General features: G+C 40.3%; 1 protein-coding gene across 1 annotated transcript in view; it reads right to left on the bottom strand.

Annotated features, from left to right (window-relative positions):
- The window catches only part of arhgap20 (Rho GTPase activating protein 20), a 53,806-nt gene that overhangs the window by 10,563 nt on the left and 24,991 nt on the right, over positions 1–18,252 (bottom strand). Inside the window, 11 exon segments of the mRNA XM_051069235.1 lie at positions 259–368; positions 1,312–1,476; positions 2,259–2,449; positions 6,203–6,412; positions 7,010–7,076; positions 7,485–7,562; positions 7,715–7,799; positions 7,942–7,983; positions 8,654–8,803; positions 10,108–10,284; positions 17,957–18,042. Coding sequence (XP_050925192.1) covers positions 259–368; positions 1,312–1,476; positions 2,259–2,449; positions 6,203–6,412; positions 7,010–7,076; positions 7,485–7,562; positions 7,715–7,799; positions 7,942–7,983; positions 8,654–8,803; positions 10,108–10,284; positions 17,957–18,042 — 1,361 coding nt within the window.

The raw sequence follows: 18,252 nt of genomic DNA, 5'->3' as shown, positions 1-18,252 counted from the left end.
ATCTTATGGCAATGCCCCCTCTCTCTCCATCTTTTTCTTTCTAGACATAAACAGTGTGTAATTAAAGGAAAAACCAACAAAGTACTACACTAAGGTGTTGGGGCTCATTTATTCAGGTCTTTCCTTTAATTTGTCTCCCAGCTGCATAATGAGATTCCGTGCGATTTGTGTCTGTGTGTTGGCTTGTGAGACAGAGACAGTAGTTAAGTTAACAACAGGATTTTGGTATTAAATCAGATTTGAGGAGAGTGTTCCTACCTCTGGATAGCTTGTGTCCTCTCTTTCCCTCCTTCCCCCTCCATCGCATCCATCCACTGGTCATACAGATCCACACACAACACGCTGCCTGGGATATTTCGTAGGAAGTCCTTTATGCAAAATGATAGAAATGAATTAAATTACACTGATTTTTTAAATCAGACAAGTTCAAACATGTCTTACAGCTTATGATTATTTTCTTTATAAAATAATTATAATGAATTGTTAATATTGATTTAATTTAATTGTTTGATCATTTGATTCTTAGTTGTTAGACTTAAGATTTGCTTAATTGAGGTCTTGGTTTCTTGTGTTCTATTTAGGCCTTTGTGCTATGGCCTCTCTTGGATATCAAATTTCCTACATGCTACATCCTACAAGTAATTCCATGAAATTGCAGACATACACATCTCATCTTACATACATATCCAGCAAAAGTTTTGTACTTTCACTTTAATAAAAATGAAAAAATCTTGTTCTAATATATTAAAATAATTAAATAATTAGTGCCACAAAAATTTGGTCATCTGGTACATGATATACTACACTATCAAAAGAGTATAATGAGACAAATGGGAAGTAAGAGCAAAGATGCCAATACACAGCCAATCCTGAATGGGAATTCTTTACTTATTATATTGTATATTAATTGAGTTCATAAGATATAGCATCTTTTCAACTTTTCATCAGTGGACCAACTGACTAACAATTTTGGTTGTGTCCCAGGTGGTGCACAATCCTTGCCCATTGTGAAGAAAACAGGTAAAACATAACAACAAAGAAGCAAGATGAATCAGCAGTGTAAAAAACCCCAAACCACCTCAGCTGCTCCCTCAGTGCCCGATGCAGCAGCAACTGTTTGGCCTGGATGTTGAACAATGCTGTACCTTGTGTGTGTGACTGGCAGCCTGCCTGGCTGTGCAGAGACAGATTATCCTGTCTGGACTTATGTGACTTTGGAAGTACATCAGTCGCTCCTGCTTTCTGTTGTCTGGTTTCAAACAAGTGAGACAGAGCAGAGTGTGTGTGTGTGTGTATGAGTGTGTGTGTTACCTTGAGGACAGCAGCAATAATGAACACAGACTGGTGTGAGATCTCCGGGTCCTCAGCCCCACTGTCCAGTCTGTCTCGAAGCTCCCGGCAGGCTTTGGCCCCAGCTGACCGCCTGAAGACGCCCCTGGTGTAGGGCCCCTCCAGGTACAGGAACACCAACATGTCCTGGGGGGGGACAGGAAATGAAAAGTTACACACAGAAAATCTCTTCAGATCAATATTCTGAATGGAACAGAGGTCCAGTGCTGTTTTCAATCACAGTCCCTGTCTGCTTGATTTATTTTTGGTTCATCGGGGCAGGCAAGATTAATCTGTCTGAAACATTTTCTGCAGTGAGTTTTCATCGTTTACTAAGACAAGGGGAACTGGACATCACACACACACTCAGTGATTTTTCATGTGGATTAGGGTTAATAGAATTGTAAGAATGTTTACACTGATAAGTATTATGACTCCAGAGACCAATTAACTGGTTGAAATTCAAAAGGCTTAACGTAGATCTAGACTGGCCTCTCTAGAATGGTTCTTTGGAGTACCATGTAAACACAGAGGAAACATTTTTTTCAGAGTGTAAAGACTGAATTGTTTACTCAACAGATGGGGTTTCACTTCTCTAGTAATTCAAGTGCGTCAGTGATTTCTTTCTGTAACTTAAAGCACTTATCTGAGGCATACAGCACAGTCTAATATGAACAGGTGATGAGTCTCATTAATGACAGAATAATAACAATAGTGATAGAGCTACAGTATATCAGACAAAAGCTCCAAAAAATGTACAATCTAAAAATTAACCTACTTCCTCTTGCCAGTGAATCTCCCCTTCCCCAGCTACTATATACACTGTTGGCCCCCAAAATCATCCTGTGCCCTCCACCCCCACCCCCACCCCTTTCCAAACAGGGTCCTGACCCCTCCTGCTGGTGTACATGACCTCCACTGAGGCTCACCATGACAGGCTTGGGCAGGCCGTGGTCTGGAGAGCAGATGGAGCTCAGGGGTCGTCCGAACAGCCGTCCCTGAGTGGGAGAGAGAGAGGTCGGAGACAGGGGCTGGCCATCCAGCTGTGTGTTGGAGCCTCTCCAGAAAGGCCAGTTGATCAGAGACCTCTTTCTCTTAAAAGACTTCTGCTGACCAGGCTCTGCAGAGAGAAAGAAGAGGAAGAGGTGAGCTGTGGCTTCAGCTGTGCTTGAGTTGAAATCACCAAGTGCAATATCCAGCATTGCTCAATGCTGCAAAACTGTCTATATAACAGTTTATGTAATGTTTATTTTTGTTATAATGCGTTGAATGCATTTTCTTAGTGAGTGAACTGTTAAGAAGCCAGTCTTGAGGTCATAGATGTTGGACTTTTTCAACATGCACATGAATACAACATAATGCAAAAAATACAAACTGACTGATTTTTGCTGGAGTCTGCAAAATTTCAGCTGAATAATTACACCCTGAAAAAGCGATTAAGGTAAGCGAGAGAAAGAGACAGATGACAGTGTAAAACAGAGAAAGACACAAAAAGAAAGAACCATTGATTCAGTGTTTGAGAGAGACATATGTAGACATGCCCTCACGCTCCAGAGAGCTATTTAATTCTAAAGAGTGTGTGTTCCTGTGTCTGTGTCTCTGTTGACCCATGCGTGCATGTGAAAGCATACAAATATACATGTATGGGGCCCTCTGTGTGTCTCTGAAAGCTTGTTGTGTGCTCAGTGTTGCCAAGTCACAATCTCTAACTGTGTTCTTTGTGTCTGCATGTCTGTCTGCAGGTATGTCTTCACTGTGTTTATATGTTCCGTGTGACATAACAGCTCAGCGTGTTTTTGCAGTTACAAAACTGCATACTGAGTGTGTGCTGAAGTACACGTTAATGAGAACGTACACCAAACATTTTCTTTTTAATCTCATCTTTATACAATATGGCATAATATGAGTGAAACTCAACAAAAGGAGAAACGTGATTCAAGCCCATGGTGCCTTCATGGGACATAGAAAACAAGTCATGAACTTTTTTTGAATAAACATTTGCTGGTTTCAGCATCTTAAATGTGATTTCTTTCTTGTGAATCTTTGGGGTTTGGACTGTTTATTGGATAAAACAGGCAATTTGAAGACGTTACATTGGGCTCAGGGAACTTGTAATGGACATAAGTGATTAATGAATTAAAAAATAATTGATTAATATGAATGTATAGTTGATTAATATCAGCAAAAAATTCAATCAGTGAATAATGATATAATCATTAACTGCATCCCTATTCTGGATTGCATCTGTTCTAAAATATCTGGCTGAACTACTGACTGCAAGCACAGCAATAAATCTTTCAAAGACCCATTGTATTATAATTCACTTGTTGCAACTTTGATTTGCCAACAGTCTTGAAATGATAACATTTATACTATTAAGCGATAGTGATTTGTATCCAAGGGTGGGACTCTCCTAACAAACAAAAGATTCCTTCTGTGGGTGGAGGACCCAGCAGTCCAAAAGGGCCCAATAAATATGTGGCATACCTCACATAGAATCCATTATTTAACGATCTGCTGTGGCGTCATGCCCAAATACACTCTGGAACAAAGTTCAACAGTAACAGAATTACTGGCTTGCTCTGGCACTTCTCAGCAGGCCTCGCCATCATTGAAAAAACATGACCTCGCTGTAAATCAGGCGTTACATCATTACAGCTCTCCAGTCAGGGAACAGTTTTAGAGTTTGGGAATGAGGAAACAGAGACAGACTACTTGTCGACTGGGTGGGCAACGTCTGTCATCCTACTATAATCTTCTGCTGGCGTGTTACAAAACAGGTGGTAGATGTAGTATTTTTCTTCATGGGCAATAAAACACAAGACCATGCAGGACTAGTTTAGCTGGGACCAGTAATTAACCTGTAGAGACTTCATGCAATCAAGTCAACATTGCTATGTTTTCTTAACCATAACCATGCAGTTGTTTTAACCCAAAATCAAGTTATATGATTTTGGAAGAAACTGATGTCCTGACAATAGAGACGCCACATCAGGGAGTGACATAGCAGTTAGCACCCCACTTCTTGATAGTTTTATACAACCAAAATAAGTGCATCCTCTTCCCACATTTTAAATAAACTTTGTTAGATTCTCAGGGCTTCCAGATGGACCTAATTTAAACAGTCAAATCTGCAGTGTAGTCCGCACCAGAGGATGAACCACCTGAATGTGCTGTTGTTTGATGGTGTATGTTTTGTGAATGATGTTGCAATTGGTCACAATCAAACCTGAAGCATGCAAAAACAAGGAGACATTTGGCCACTGCCAGGATGGATGCCAGAATGAGGAACAGACTAGACCTTTTGCTGCAGATGTGTACACACTATCTTTGCTCTCTCTGTTATGGGCTGTGAGTAGGTCTGGGTATTGAATCTATGTTTTTTTTTTTTTTTTTTGGTACTGGCTGAAATACATCAATAGCACCAGGTATTGGACACTATCAGGACTGTTTGAGAATAAACACCTGAAAAGGGGTTGCCATTTAATAAACACACACGTTCGTTAGCTTCTGGTTCGGGTGTGGGCGATTAGGCCTCTATGGCGGCAGGGCTGGTATGGAGCGATTACGTAAGATGCTGTTATGCTTGAGGCGAAGGAATCTGAGGCGAAGCTTGTGGTTGGCAAACTGGAGCCTCCTTGACTGGAAAACACACTTTTTCTCTTCAACTTGTTTTCCTCTAAACCTCATCTTCTGCTTTTTCCATCCCGGTCTCTGTATCCGCAACTCGTCCTTGTTCCTGTCCTCTGTCCTCTTGTCTCTCCTCCTACTCCTCCTTTTTCTGTTCCCCCTCTCTTTTGAGGTCCAATTTTAAGTCTGTCCCTCTGTAAATTCCTCTTTCTTTATCTGTTATAGTCTGTTGTTTCTTTTTCCTTCACCTCCACTGACCCTCTGGCTTACTCAATAGCTGTGTCACCTCTTTTCACTTTCCATCTTCCTATTCTCACACTCATCCTTCCCTACTGGGGTTTCTCCCTCTTTGTCTGTCTGATGTTTTTCTTATTTTGGTGCTGCGTCTGTCCTAACCCCTGCTGTAACCCCTTGTCCACTAAACTCTCCTTTCCCACCATTCTCAATTACTTCTTTTCTTTTTGTTCTGCGACTGATTCATCCTCAGAACTAACAACACACCTTCATGCCTTAGAGTGTTAAGAATAAGCACAAACAAAGTGAAATGCTTTATGTGAGCAAAACAAATTCTGAGGAAGTACTTTCTGTTCTGCATTAATACTTCTGTATAATCATGCTTCTTCTTGCGGTTTCACAGGGCTAGATTTATTGATGGATTCTTGACACTGACAAACCATCTATTTTGGAAAACTGAACAAGCATGTTGAGGTAAAAACTCATATTTTTCACAGATCTTTTTCACATCACATACTTTCACTGCTCTTATTTCATTAATCTTCCTCACCGCACAAAAGTCCATGAGCAGATGGCCAGTATGTTGCCTTGATGCAAGTTAAAACCCAAAATTAACTTTTAACATTTAATGGGGACAAAGATTTTCCCTTTGGAAGCAGTTTTACTTTCAGAATGCACCTTGAAGTTTCCCACAAGAAAATCTGTATTAATCCAAACCAAAACAAAAAAATAACAGCTTGTTGGCTTCCCTGGGCCATTTTTTTTTTTTTTTTTTTTTGCTATAAAACTTGAACATGCTGCAGAATTTCTTGGTTTTGAAGTTGATAGTCCTTTCAAAGTTTTAGCTCCCACAGCTATTTGAAGTCGCCCACATACAAAAATTCCCTTGATTCTGAAGTATGCTTTTTTGGGGGGTGGGGGTGGTGGATATGACTCCCAAAACATCATCATGCAACCTCATGAAAGGATCTGACACCCAGAGAACTACAGTCTGGACCAGCTGTCTTACCTATAAGTTGAGCCTGCGCTGGGGCAACCTTGCTGGGTTTGAGGATGAACTGGCACTGCGTGTCTGGAGGGAGACACTGGTCCAGCAGCAGCACCCCTGGACAGTCTGTGGGACTCACTGGATCCCTTCCCACTCCTCCTCCCAGTCCTCCACTGTTTCCCCCACCATCCCGAATGTGGCTCATCTTGATGCTAAATGGAAACTCGTGACCTAAATGAGAGTTCAGGGTGCTGAGGTTAGAGGGGAAGGGTCTGGTATGTGCAGTCCATGCATGTCACATGGAGCCAAGGTAAAAAATCTGATCCAAATTAGGGCAAAACTAGCATTGCTCAATGATGAATCAACAATCTGGAGCTGGGATGTTAGGAATTCAGTGTGAACTACAGAACAAAAGATTGTAGTAACAAAATGTCACGGAAATACCACTGTGACAAAAAACGATCTGCTCTGAAATGCTCCCAGATGTTGAGTTTTTGGTGTACCACTTGTGTTTGTTCAGTAGTGACCCCCCACTATGATTATTCTCTGCATTTGTACTGTCTGATTTCCCAAAATATTTGTGGTAGGAGGGATTTTTTGTTGAATTATAGTGACCTTCTGAAAGATACAATTGTAGGCATATATATGCTATCCAAAATCTTATCCCACACCATTATTGAGGGTAAATTCTTTTCTTATGAGCACCTTGAAAGGAAAAAAGGGTTTAAGGATGAAAGCTTTTCTTTCTTTTTAAATTGTTAGGTTTTTTTCTGGTGGTGTTTTAATAAGAAGGGTTTACATGGTAATGTCAATGACAGGTGGGCTCACCAATGAGAGGGTATGGAGGATCGTCCTTACTGGAGCTCACCCACAAGCGGTGGTCTTTAACGCAACCCTAGACAGAGAAAAAGAGAATCAGGTTTAACAAATTCATTTTACATCTTAACTTAACTAAATCTGCTTTTCCATATCTTTCCAGCTTTTACCTGTCAAAGTACCTTCATGAATGCACATCTATAGTGTAAAGAAAGCTCTACAAATGCTGTGGAACTTCAAGTCTAAAATCCCATTACTTTGTATTCATGCTTCACACTCTGGTAATATTTTTATAGTGTAATATTAATACACTCAACCATCAGATGCAGATGTTAAAAAAAATAAATAAATTCTGATGTCCAGATTGGAACACTACAGTTCAAGCTACTTTTCACATAAGTGATTTGCCTGAAACTTTTTAACAATCAAATCAAAGTATAGTCATTGGATATTGAGCTGAGTATAACAGTGGTCTTTGATTACTCACGGATATGCCAAACTGCAGCAGAGCCATGCGGATGACATCAGTGGTGCTGTCATTGTTGCTAACAGCAAGCGTCTTGGCCTGATGGAAAAGTTTTTGAACAGTTAGGAAAAGTTGTCTGTCACTGCTAGTGATGTCATTAATTACCCATTTACAGAATGACAATGTGATCAAACAATATTAATTCATTATGCAGTGAGAGAAGCTATATAAAGCAATGAAGAAAATCTTACATATGCACAATTTCCAATATCCTTTGCAAATATCTTGAGTGGAATGGTCTTGGGGTCATCCTTCTCTTTTCCCTCAGTTATCCGACTGAGTATAGATAAAAAACAAACAAACAAACAAAGGAAGGTTAAAATCAGGTTAAAATATTATTATTATAATATTGAGTTAAAACACTAAAACAAACCAGTGGAAGTAGCAGAGTGGCTAGGGGGTGTAAGCAATCATTTACCTTTTGATGAGCGCCAACCATTTGTCCTTGTGCTCCTCAGAGCTGAAGAGGAGTGAAGAGAGCGATAAAACACAATCAGAGGAAATGTGAAAGGTAGCTGTCTGATTTGTTATGTAACTCCCGCTGGGTGAAAACCGCAGAGTTATGACTGGATTTGGAAATTGTAATGGGTGTGCGTGAATGATTGGGAATGTGTGTGCACTATTGAGGCAGGTGCAAATACACAGCACAGTATATCTGAATGTATTGTTGTATGTACTGCATGTGTGCTGCATGTTTGTGCTTGTTGTGCGTGTATGGTTTTCTTCTCTCGTCTTACTGTAGGTGAGATGAGCAGTTTTATGACTGAGAACTGCCTTTGTGCTAAAGGTTTTATGGATTTTGTCGCTGCATGTTAGTTACCTTGTATAATGTACATCTGTACTTCAGAACATAGTGTACTTTCTCAGACGTATACTGGAGTGACTCAGAGGCACAGGCATTTTCGAAATATGTGTAGTGCGCTTGAGATGAGTAAATGTCATGCAATACATGCAGATGTACTGAATAAAATTATGTAAGAGGAAATTAATTTACACTGAATCCCCCCCCTCGATTTGATTTGATTAAGGTAAATTATGAAAAATAAAACTATAGCTATATTTTCCAAGCATTCCTCTTCTTAAATGTGAACAATATGTTTATACTGTACAGTGTGTGTGAGTGTATGTACCTGAAGGTTGCCACACAGTTGCAGGTGGGCCAGCCCATGACAAAACTCCTTTCTGGGTTGGTGCTTCCTTCACACACCTCCTCCATGCAGTTGGCAGTCCACATCTCACACACTCGGACTTGGGCCTTCACTTTAAAATGAGTGGGAGACCTGAAAAAAACCCAGATATGAATCATTACAACTTCCTGCGGCCCAACATGAAGTGTCTAAATTACTTATGTTAATAGTCTAAAACTTTACATTTTTGGTTTGTTTTGTTTTTTATTCTGTCCATCGGCTAATTGACTCATAACTTATTTAAGCTTTGTGCTAGACTGAAATATTAAAAAAATTACTTCATGAAATATTTAGGCACCCAAGACATTTTTGTAAAAAGCTCAAAAGTTGAAGGTCCCTTACAAAGGAGTTCCACAAGGAACTAACTAGGATCCACTTTAGTTTGATTCTAACTTAGTTTTCTTCAAATAACATATTTTCACATACCTATAACATATGGTAATCAAAAACACAAATATAGAAGCAAAATATTACAAGACTGGGCTATTTTCAGAAGTTTAAACACAGAAATGCGTAGCAGAAGTGTATTTACACACCACTACATCTGTGATTAAAGGGGGGGAAACTCAAAATGCACACATGTGGAATACACACACACATACTCTCCCTGCTATTACACAGATATAAAGGCATACACATAAATTAACTTGTTCTCCATCTCTCTCTCACAAACACACACATGCCAACAGACATTCCTCTAACTCACCCTGTGTTCAGCCACAATGTAATAAAGCCAATTATAGTGTATACTCTCTGTGCTGGAAGGGTCAGCTCCTCCCACTGGCACATGACTCCCAGAACAGACCACAAAGGTCCTGCTGTGTCTGCACTGAGGGGTGTGTATGTACAGTAAATACATAAGTACACGGAGCAGAAGTCTGTTTCCGTCTGTGTGTGCCTATGTGTGCGTTAGTGCATGTATGTGTGTGTTTGTGGACTTCAAAAACGTCAGTGTGCTTTTTAAGTTTCTATTTTTGAATGTGTGTGTGTTGCAGTTTGTGGGTGGGGAGCCCCATACTGTAGGCCCAAGGCAGCCCAGTGTGGCTTTGATCTGAGCCAGGCTTCATATGGATTTAATTGGCTGGGAAATAATTATATACTGGGGGAAAATGAGGAATGGAGAAGTGAAGGACGTAGCAGAGTTAAGAAGAATGGAGGGAAAGATAGCAAAAGATGCAGCACTATCCTCCATCTTCTTTACCTTTGTTTGCTATCAATGGTAGAGAAACAACTAGGGACAGATGAAATGTTTCTTCTTGGTGTATTAAATTTGTTTCACTCCACTTTTTCCTGTTTATGTCCCTTGTTTTCATCTTCCACCTCACTCACACAACCACATAAATATACACTCATTTACTCTCTCTGACATTTCACAAGACACACAGAGGGAAACTTACTTGGCCTTGGCAACAAGCAGTGTGTCCGTGAAGAGGAAGAGGTGTCTCTCCTGGGTCTGCAGGCCTGTCTTTAGCTGCGTTTGGGCGTGACCCAGGAATAGGCGGCCTGGACTTTCAGCAAGGAAGGCCTGGACAAGCGGACACGACTCTGGGCTGACTGGCGTCAGGCAGCTTTCCCTGGGGGACAAACACACAACACAGACACACACAATCAAATACTCTATTGATCCCCAAAGGAGAAATTTGTGGTTTGAATGTGTCTGGAGGCGTTCCTCTGAACAACGGATTTTGAACCCTGCATTGGCTGTAATTAGGCTCAAATTCCCTTCACCTCCCTCAACAGCTACTGCAAAACTACCACTGAGGAAAGCACTTTGACCCTAAGTGCTTCATAGCCGCTGCCAGAAGAATGAAAATGAAGGAATCAACCACCAGGCCCATTTATCTGACTGAGCCCTGATCCCATCAAGCTTCAAGAATAAACTTATAATTTAAACATTGAGAAAAGCCACTAATTCACCTGTGGACAGGTTTTAAGCCTGACAAGCTGTCAGGAAACTAGCTAAACTTAGAGTCCATATCTAACAAGGATGGTTATCAGCAAAACTGGAAGAACCTGAAACATTTTATACTGAGCTTTACACTGGCCACAATATCACAACTGAACTCCATATGCTAATACACATACAAACACCCACATTTAGTTTGGAAAGAGTTATACTGTGTGCTCTCCTTTATACCAGTATTTTTGCTCTGGTGCATTTGCATGAGGGGACTTCCCAAACTCAGAGTGCAGAATAATGATACAGCAGCAAATGTAACTGTAAAACAAATATAACTAAAAAACATGTTGTGGTGAACCAGAAAAGACCAATGTCCAAACAGCTTGTACAGCCTAGTTAAAAAGTAGAATATTTAGCCCATTATTTCCTGTATTTTCTTTACTTATTCCTCGCAGTTCCAACCACACACATAACTAAGCATTGTCAGTAGAATAAATATTGGACTTACAGACCCACAGTGCAATCATTTGGCAACAAATCATGCACTGTGTTGCATAAGTTTGGGAAATCTGTTAGACATTATTTGCATGTTTTGGAGCTGCACAATGATGGCTCTATTACCCCAAACAGTCAGAAAAGGCTGAGATGGAACTACAGAGGCTCCTGCCAGCATCAGTGGGACTTCAACTAGCATGTATGCAGTAAATAGTAACTTCATTTTGCAATGAATCCTTCAACCAAAAACCTTGTTTGTCTTGTTTTTATATAAACATTCTGTAATACTTGCTTGTTAGTGACAGAAATACCTTGTTTTAATTACAACTATCTGGTATCTGTTTCCCTGCTCTCAATATGTGCCACTCATTGACAGATGTTAACAGTGGGGAATTTTTGGAGGAAGAGGAAATAGTTTGAGAGCTCCATCCTTTCCTGTTTACACTACTAGATAAAAGACCGAAATCTCCATTTACACACACATACATACACATTTTCTATCTCTGTCTCTGCCTTTCTGTGTCTTGTTCATGTACACAAACATGCATACACACACTCTACTCTGTCACGCATGCACACACCCACTTCTTAACATAGTTTCTGCTTCTCTTACAAATGCACATCCCTGACACCTATGAGAACACACACAAACACACACACACTTCTGTTTGGTAAACCCTTCAACAAAGCGCACAGAGGTAGTCCAAGTCTTGCTGGGAGAACAGAGAAGCTTGAATTCTCTCATACACCAAAATCCTTCCAGCTACATTGCGTAAGTGATTGGTTACGTAATTAATTAACGAAGAACAGACGTCCACACTGGAGTGTTTCCCTTGTAGTCTGTCTTTGTGTGCCATCCAAAAATACATCCAAAGGCAGCTGAGTGAATTCAGTTAAAAGAAATGAATGTAGCCAATTAAGCATTGAGGCTTGGAGGGGGGGAAAAGGGCTAAGTTAAGAGGAATATGTTCTTTTCTTTTTTTTTTTTTTTTGTCAGCAATACTTGTATCAAGGGCATGACAACATTGTGCTTTAACAGTACAGAACCAACAGCTACAAAACAATCAGCTATTGTTCCCAGAAAAAAGAAAAATACTTTCCATGTGGTGTACTGTGAAATGATTTTACGCCTCTTTGAAAACATTTACATAACTCATACACCATTCTACTACTCTAAATCAAGTATTTCTTTCTTACTTTGTCAGGGAAATAGCGCCTACAACATGTAAATCATCAGTTTACTCTTCCAGCTTGATGTCATTCTGTGACATGCCTTTATATTTCTCCCGTTCCCTTTTGTCCAAAATTCTTCTCTAAAGTATATAACCTCAAAATGAGTCTTCTCTGTCCTTGACATGCGACTCACACAGCATCAAAGCTCAGCTCCTACTGAATTCCTTCAACATGCCAGTGACACATGACACTGACACTGCAGGACAGCAGACCACTGCAGGGGGATGCTGGGAGGATTTTGGGTTCCTTGATTAAGTTGCACTGGGATTAACACCATTACAGAGCAAAAATTCCCATTAAGCTTATCAATGGCACACATCCTCATTTGTTCTTATTGTCTAAGCAGGTTCGGGAAATGCTCCTGTCAAGGGAGCCCACACACACACACACACACACTTATACATATGGACAGACCTTCCTGTAAAGCCCCTTTCACATCTCGCTGCCCCCAAAAAGACAACATCTTCCGTATTCACCACACATCCCTCCCTCCTGAATGTAAGATTGACAGCTGAGCCCGCCATCCTTTGCATCTGATGAATGAGTAGCTAATGGCTCCATTGTACATCATGTGATGTTGATAAATTGAGCGCTCAGCCTGCCCGTGCATACATGGCCATCTTTGTTGAGGCACAGCTCTGTGGGGAGAACTGTTGACTTTTTGAAACACAATAAGGAACCAATGTACAAAGAGGCACACAACACTGCATACTAATGTCCCAGTGTCCAAGCATGAATATCTAAGCAGCACATGGAAAGATTTGTATATAAAGGTTAATCTTGTCAGTATAAATTGCAGAGTAGGACAAGTTCATTTAAAAGCACAAATTTGACAAACTTCTCTATCCTTAGACCCTAAATTATGAGTTGAATCACTATATAGACAAAAAGTTACAATATAAAACCACATGTGGTTCAAATCGTGCAGGCTGGGATGGGAAAGATAATCTCAGTCATGGACACAACCATGATCCAACAGGTGTAAGTCCTATACACCCTGAGGACAACAGCTGGACAAACAGCTGTAACTTTCCCTTTCTCCTGTCTCCCCCTGTTTATCTTTTCCCTCTTCTCCACTTTTTTCTTTGCCAAGATGTCTATCCTTCCACTTTCCCTGTGTCTCTCTCCCTTTCTTTTTCTGCTATCTCTCCCACATCATTCACCCAACTCATTTTTTCTCTTTCATTCAATTTATGTTTCATCTATTTTCTTAAATACCAAGATCTTGAAGTTATGGCCTCCTTAGTATAACTTGAATTCAACATTTTTCATCTTATTAACACTACTACATCATCACTGTGCAACAGCATAACATCACCTCAGCTGTCAAATGGTCGACCATGACCGAGCAGATGGACTCCCTTAGGGCAGCCATGACAGACACTTATATAACTCTGTCCATCTGCTCAGCTTTATTAATCCCCCTGCAAATGACCCTGTGTGCGTATCTATTTATGTGAGTTTCTGTATCTTCTATATCATCAGTTTTTTCAGTTGCTGATTTGCCTCCAGAAGCAAATCTGCCTCCAAGGCCACTAACATGTTTCAAGTTTTTATGGCATCAGTCCAAGATGAACCAAGATGAAGAAGTACAAGGGGAGAATCACACTGTGGTAATGTTTTACTGAATATGTGCGTTCATGTATATGTGTGTGTCAGAGGAAAAAGTCAGTGTGTGTGTGCTGTGTTTCTGTATTAGGAGGATTGCATCACCATTAGTCTGACCTCTTTCTCCCAGACAAGGGCTGTCCAGACAGAAAGAGAGAGAGAGTGCCTGTTAACATGCAGACACACACCAGTCGGTACCATCGACTAAATCCACAGTGGCAGCTTTTGTTCATCACTGCAACAAAACTGCAGTAGATATGATAATAAAGACATTACACAGGGATACATTTATGAGTTACACTCCAGCTGTACTTCTATGTTTTTTTTTCTTGGTAAAGAAACAACAAATGAACCCTGGCATGTTCTTCATAAATGGAGCACTAAGTTGACCTTATTTTATTGCTGATGAACTTTTTTCTCTTCTTTGAAGCTATTTGTACATCAGAAAAAAAAAAAAAAAAAAAAAAAGTTAAAAACAGCTGTAGACCTGAGGAGAACTGCAAAGTTGGGTAGGTTCCTCATTATAAGGGACACAGTTCACATCACACACATCATTTGATCTACTATTAATATTCTGTTATGTGGATTGCAAGCATAGGTGGCTACTAGCCACTAAGGTGAGAAAAATACCCACCTCCAGAAACAAAGACTTCTTTAATCCAATGAGGATCTCTAGTTAAGAAATACTTTAGCAAATAATACCAAACAGGAAAATCAAACAAACTGCTTTCTGTCTCTTTCCTGTTTTAACTTAACTCATTTCACCCTGATTTGACTTTAGCTGCACCACATCATTTCCATAGGAAAACTATAATCTCGTCCCTAGCTGACACACAGTGCTCTCTATATAGCCAGAGGAAATACATACACAGTTACAGGGACACACACACACACACACACACGCACACACACACACAGTGGATGAGGTCAGAATACTAAAACTCTTCCCTTCTTTCACTCAGTAAAGGAGTGCACCCATGATATATCCTTAGAAGAGCTCATTATTAAAGCCAGGAAATGTCTTTTGCATGATGCGTGAGTGAGTGTGTGTTCATGTATTTGTCATTTTGAGGGCCAGCTGTCCGTTGAACAACCACAAAAGAATTAAACTGAAATCACCAAAACTTTGGACTTTCTCTCTTTTTCCAATAGTTTTCTGCAAATTAGGGAGCTCGAGTTTCAGGTTGAGATTAGAACTGAGGTTAAGTAAATACAGTAATATCCTGACAAGTATATTAATACAAACATGTGTCTGTCTACCAGGGTGCAAGAAGAATGAACCGAGAGGTCTGTCTGCATGCATGTGTATGTTTTCTGTCGGGTGGTTTTTGGATTTGTGTGTGTCACTTTGTGGTGACACTGTTAGTGCGAGTGAGTAAGTGTGTGAGGTCATGGATGTCAGCCAATCATATGTTTTTATGCTTTATGGTACAGTCACCTTCCTCCCTGCAGTATAGAATTCATTGCTTGAGGGGGAGGGGACTTCTGCTTGAACCCATAATACCCTGCAGGCCTGTAGGCTGAGGGATGAGGTTATACTTCTGGATGAGGTGCAATAGTATGTGCATGTAAGTGTGTATATGTGTGGGTGTGTGGAAGTGATGTAAGTGGCTGAGCTGAAGACCTCAGAGTCTTTCATCACCTCCTGGCCTGATGGGAAAGGCAGGACAGAGAAAGCAAAAGAAAGAGTTACCTCAGTTATAAAAACTGTTAAATGTCATTAAATCAGAGCTAAAAGAAAAGCTAATGAACAAAAACTTGAGTGCATCAAAAAGATCCTCTGACCTTTGATTATAATGATGATAAATTGATTTCTAACTTAGATTGGCAATAGCCAGAAAGAAAACTGTAAAAGTGAAGTGAAAACACTGTGATATGACTGAGATATTACTCAGGTTGTGGCTTTGTGGCTGTCACTATTTCAATATGGATACAAGCCAGCCAACCAGTTCTTCTGCAAGTCAGCACTACTCTCCTGAGAGGAGAGCTTTATCATAAAGCTCTCTCTCTCAGATCACCTTTAAGACACCAGAGTAAACTAAGATGGAAAATCTTCTTGACTACAGTTGTGATTGTAGAAAGTACCCACAACTAAAAAAAAAAGCTGCTCAGTTACAGTAAGAATGAAACATACATAGTTACTTTCCTTCCTTTGTAATAACACCTGGGTCCAGTGTGATTTATGTGGATAAAGAGCACAGGGGTGATGCAGTAATGAGTAAGCCACTGCCAAGTATTGTTGGCAGAGCTGATGTATCCATTAAAGCTGTATTAATAGCACTTTGGGGGGTTGTAGTATTTATACAACAGTTACCAAAGCTGAAAAGCTATTACAAAACAAATTCATAACAAAAGAAACCAAGAAAGACCAGCAACTACAATAATCCTCATAAATGACAGTACCAGTTGAAAGAAATTCACAATAATCACCACTATGATCTTTTCATCTTTACCTATTATGAGTCACCTGACCACTATGATTTCACATCTCACCCTTTGGTACACCCCCTGCACACACACATATCCACATCCGGACATTAATGAACACCTAACACACTCACTGACATGAGAGGTGTTGACCCCAGATGACCCCCACTGGCCCACACACCTCCTGATGAGAGGTCAAAGGTTAAGGGTGACAGCTGAGAGTGTCAAGCCCTGGCTCCATACCTCCTGAGAGCCAAGCTGGTCAGACATGGACAGACTAAGCGACTCTGTCAGTCAGCCTCTATTTGTCTTTCATTAAATAGCATGCATGTCCCTCCTTCCCTCTGTGCAAACAGAATATGCGAGTTGTCCCATTAACTTTCTCCTGCACACACACAAGCACACACACACACACACACACACTGCCCCAAGAGCACTGACCCATTTAACTGTGTGGAGAGTATCCCTCAGCACTGGTCTAAATGGTCCAGTTTGACAGTTCAGCATGCTGCAGCCCAGCCTGATCTCCCTATGTAGTCAGTAAAAACTGCCACTAGCATGTACACACATCATAAACATGTCAGACAGTTACACCACATCAAGTTTCATCAACAAGTCCTTGCTCATTAGATACAATATGATGGCATAAAAACCTAGATTTTAAAGCCTGAAAGAGGCTTTGAGGAGAATTTTGAGATTTATAAGCCTGAACTCCACAATTAGTAAGGGATCCCAATACACTTCCTTTGACAATTCTTGATTTAACTTCAAGTTATTTATTTCTCTGTGACTGTGACAAGCTACTTTTTTTGAAGATAGAGAGGTTCATGAAATGCCTGCAATTTTTATTTTAATCTTTCTAAACCAAAAAGTTGGCACCAGCAAAGTTAAACAAAGTAAATGAGACCAACAGTTTGTAGTAAAGTTTCTAGTAAATAAATGCTTTCCCCAAGGGGTTTGTAATGGCTTGTTTCCAACCCTGTTAAAGGAAAAGGAAGGGATTTGTGTGACAGTGGGCAAGGGTGATGAAAACCCTGATAGCTCTGGGAGAAGTAAGCATTTCAACCGCCCTAAGCCATGAATGAGTCTGGAAGGCCAACATTTTAATTCTGATGTTTGAGACAGATTTAAGGCAATGTGGGAGAACAATGTGAATCTTATGGAATGATCTAATCAATAAAATCTGTTTGAGACTTTTTTTTTGTATTCATTTAGAGATAGTGAAATTACTCAGACTTCCCTGGGTCAGTGATTCTGGGACTGAATGGCTGACAAAATGTAATGAAAAACATGAAAAGTACCTTAAAAACCCTTTGTAAAGTATCCCTTTTAGTGAGAGATACCCAAATATATATAAAACAAGGAAGAAACAAGGATAAATTGTTCAAGTGGAGCTTTGAGCAAAGAATGTAGTAAAACTCGCACAGCAGGTTTGAGTTGTCTTTCAGTGATGTTTCTACTGCAGCTACCACCATCTGCTGAGAGAAGTCATTGCACCATTGAGAAACTACAGGCCAACAATGATGTCAGTACCATAGCAACTCTTTTGCATTGGACTAGGTTGCATGTGTCTGAGCTCATACCTGGATGTGCTTCTGGATCTGGTAAGTGCTTTGCTGATGACCAGCGAGGGAGCCGACTGCCGTCTCTGGGCCAAGGTTTTCATCTTCTATACAGAGAAAGAGATGAGTCAATGCAAACATAGACTGAAGGTGATGGTTTGCACCATTTGGCATCTCATGATAAACAACATATAATAGTTATGGAGAAGGACACCAAATGTATTGCAAAGCACACAGCCAGCACTAAATGTAGGCAGACAGGGAGATGCACAAAACTCCAGTGTGTGTGTGTGTGTGTGTGTGTGTGTGTGTGTGGA

The sequence above is a fragment of the Lates calcarifer genome, linkage group LG1 (assembly GCF_001640805.2).
Source record: "Lates calcarifer isolate ASB-BC8 linkage group LG1, TLL_Latcal_v3, whole genome shotgun sequence".
Lineage (NCBI taxonomy): Eukaryota > Metazoa > Chordata > Actinopteri > Centropomidae > Lates > Lates calcarifer.
The sequence above is the reverse complement of the archived record's forward strand: the minus strand, read 5'-3'. Positions and strand labels throughout refer to the sequence as shown.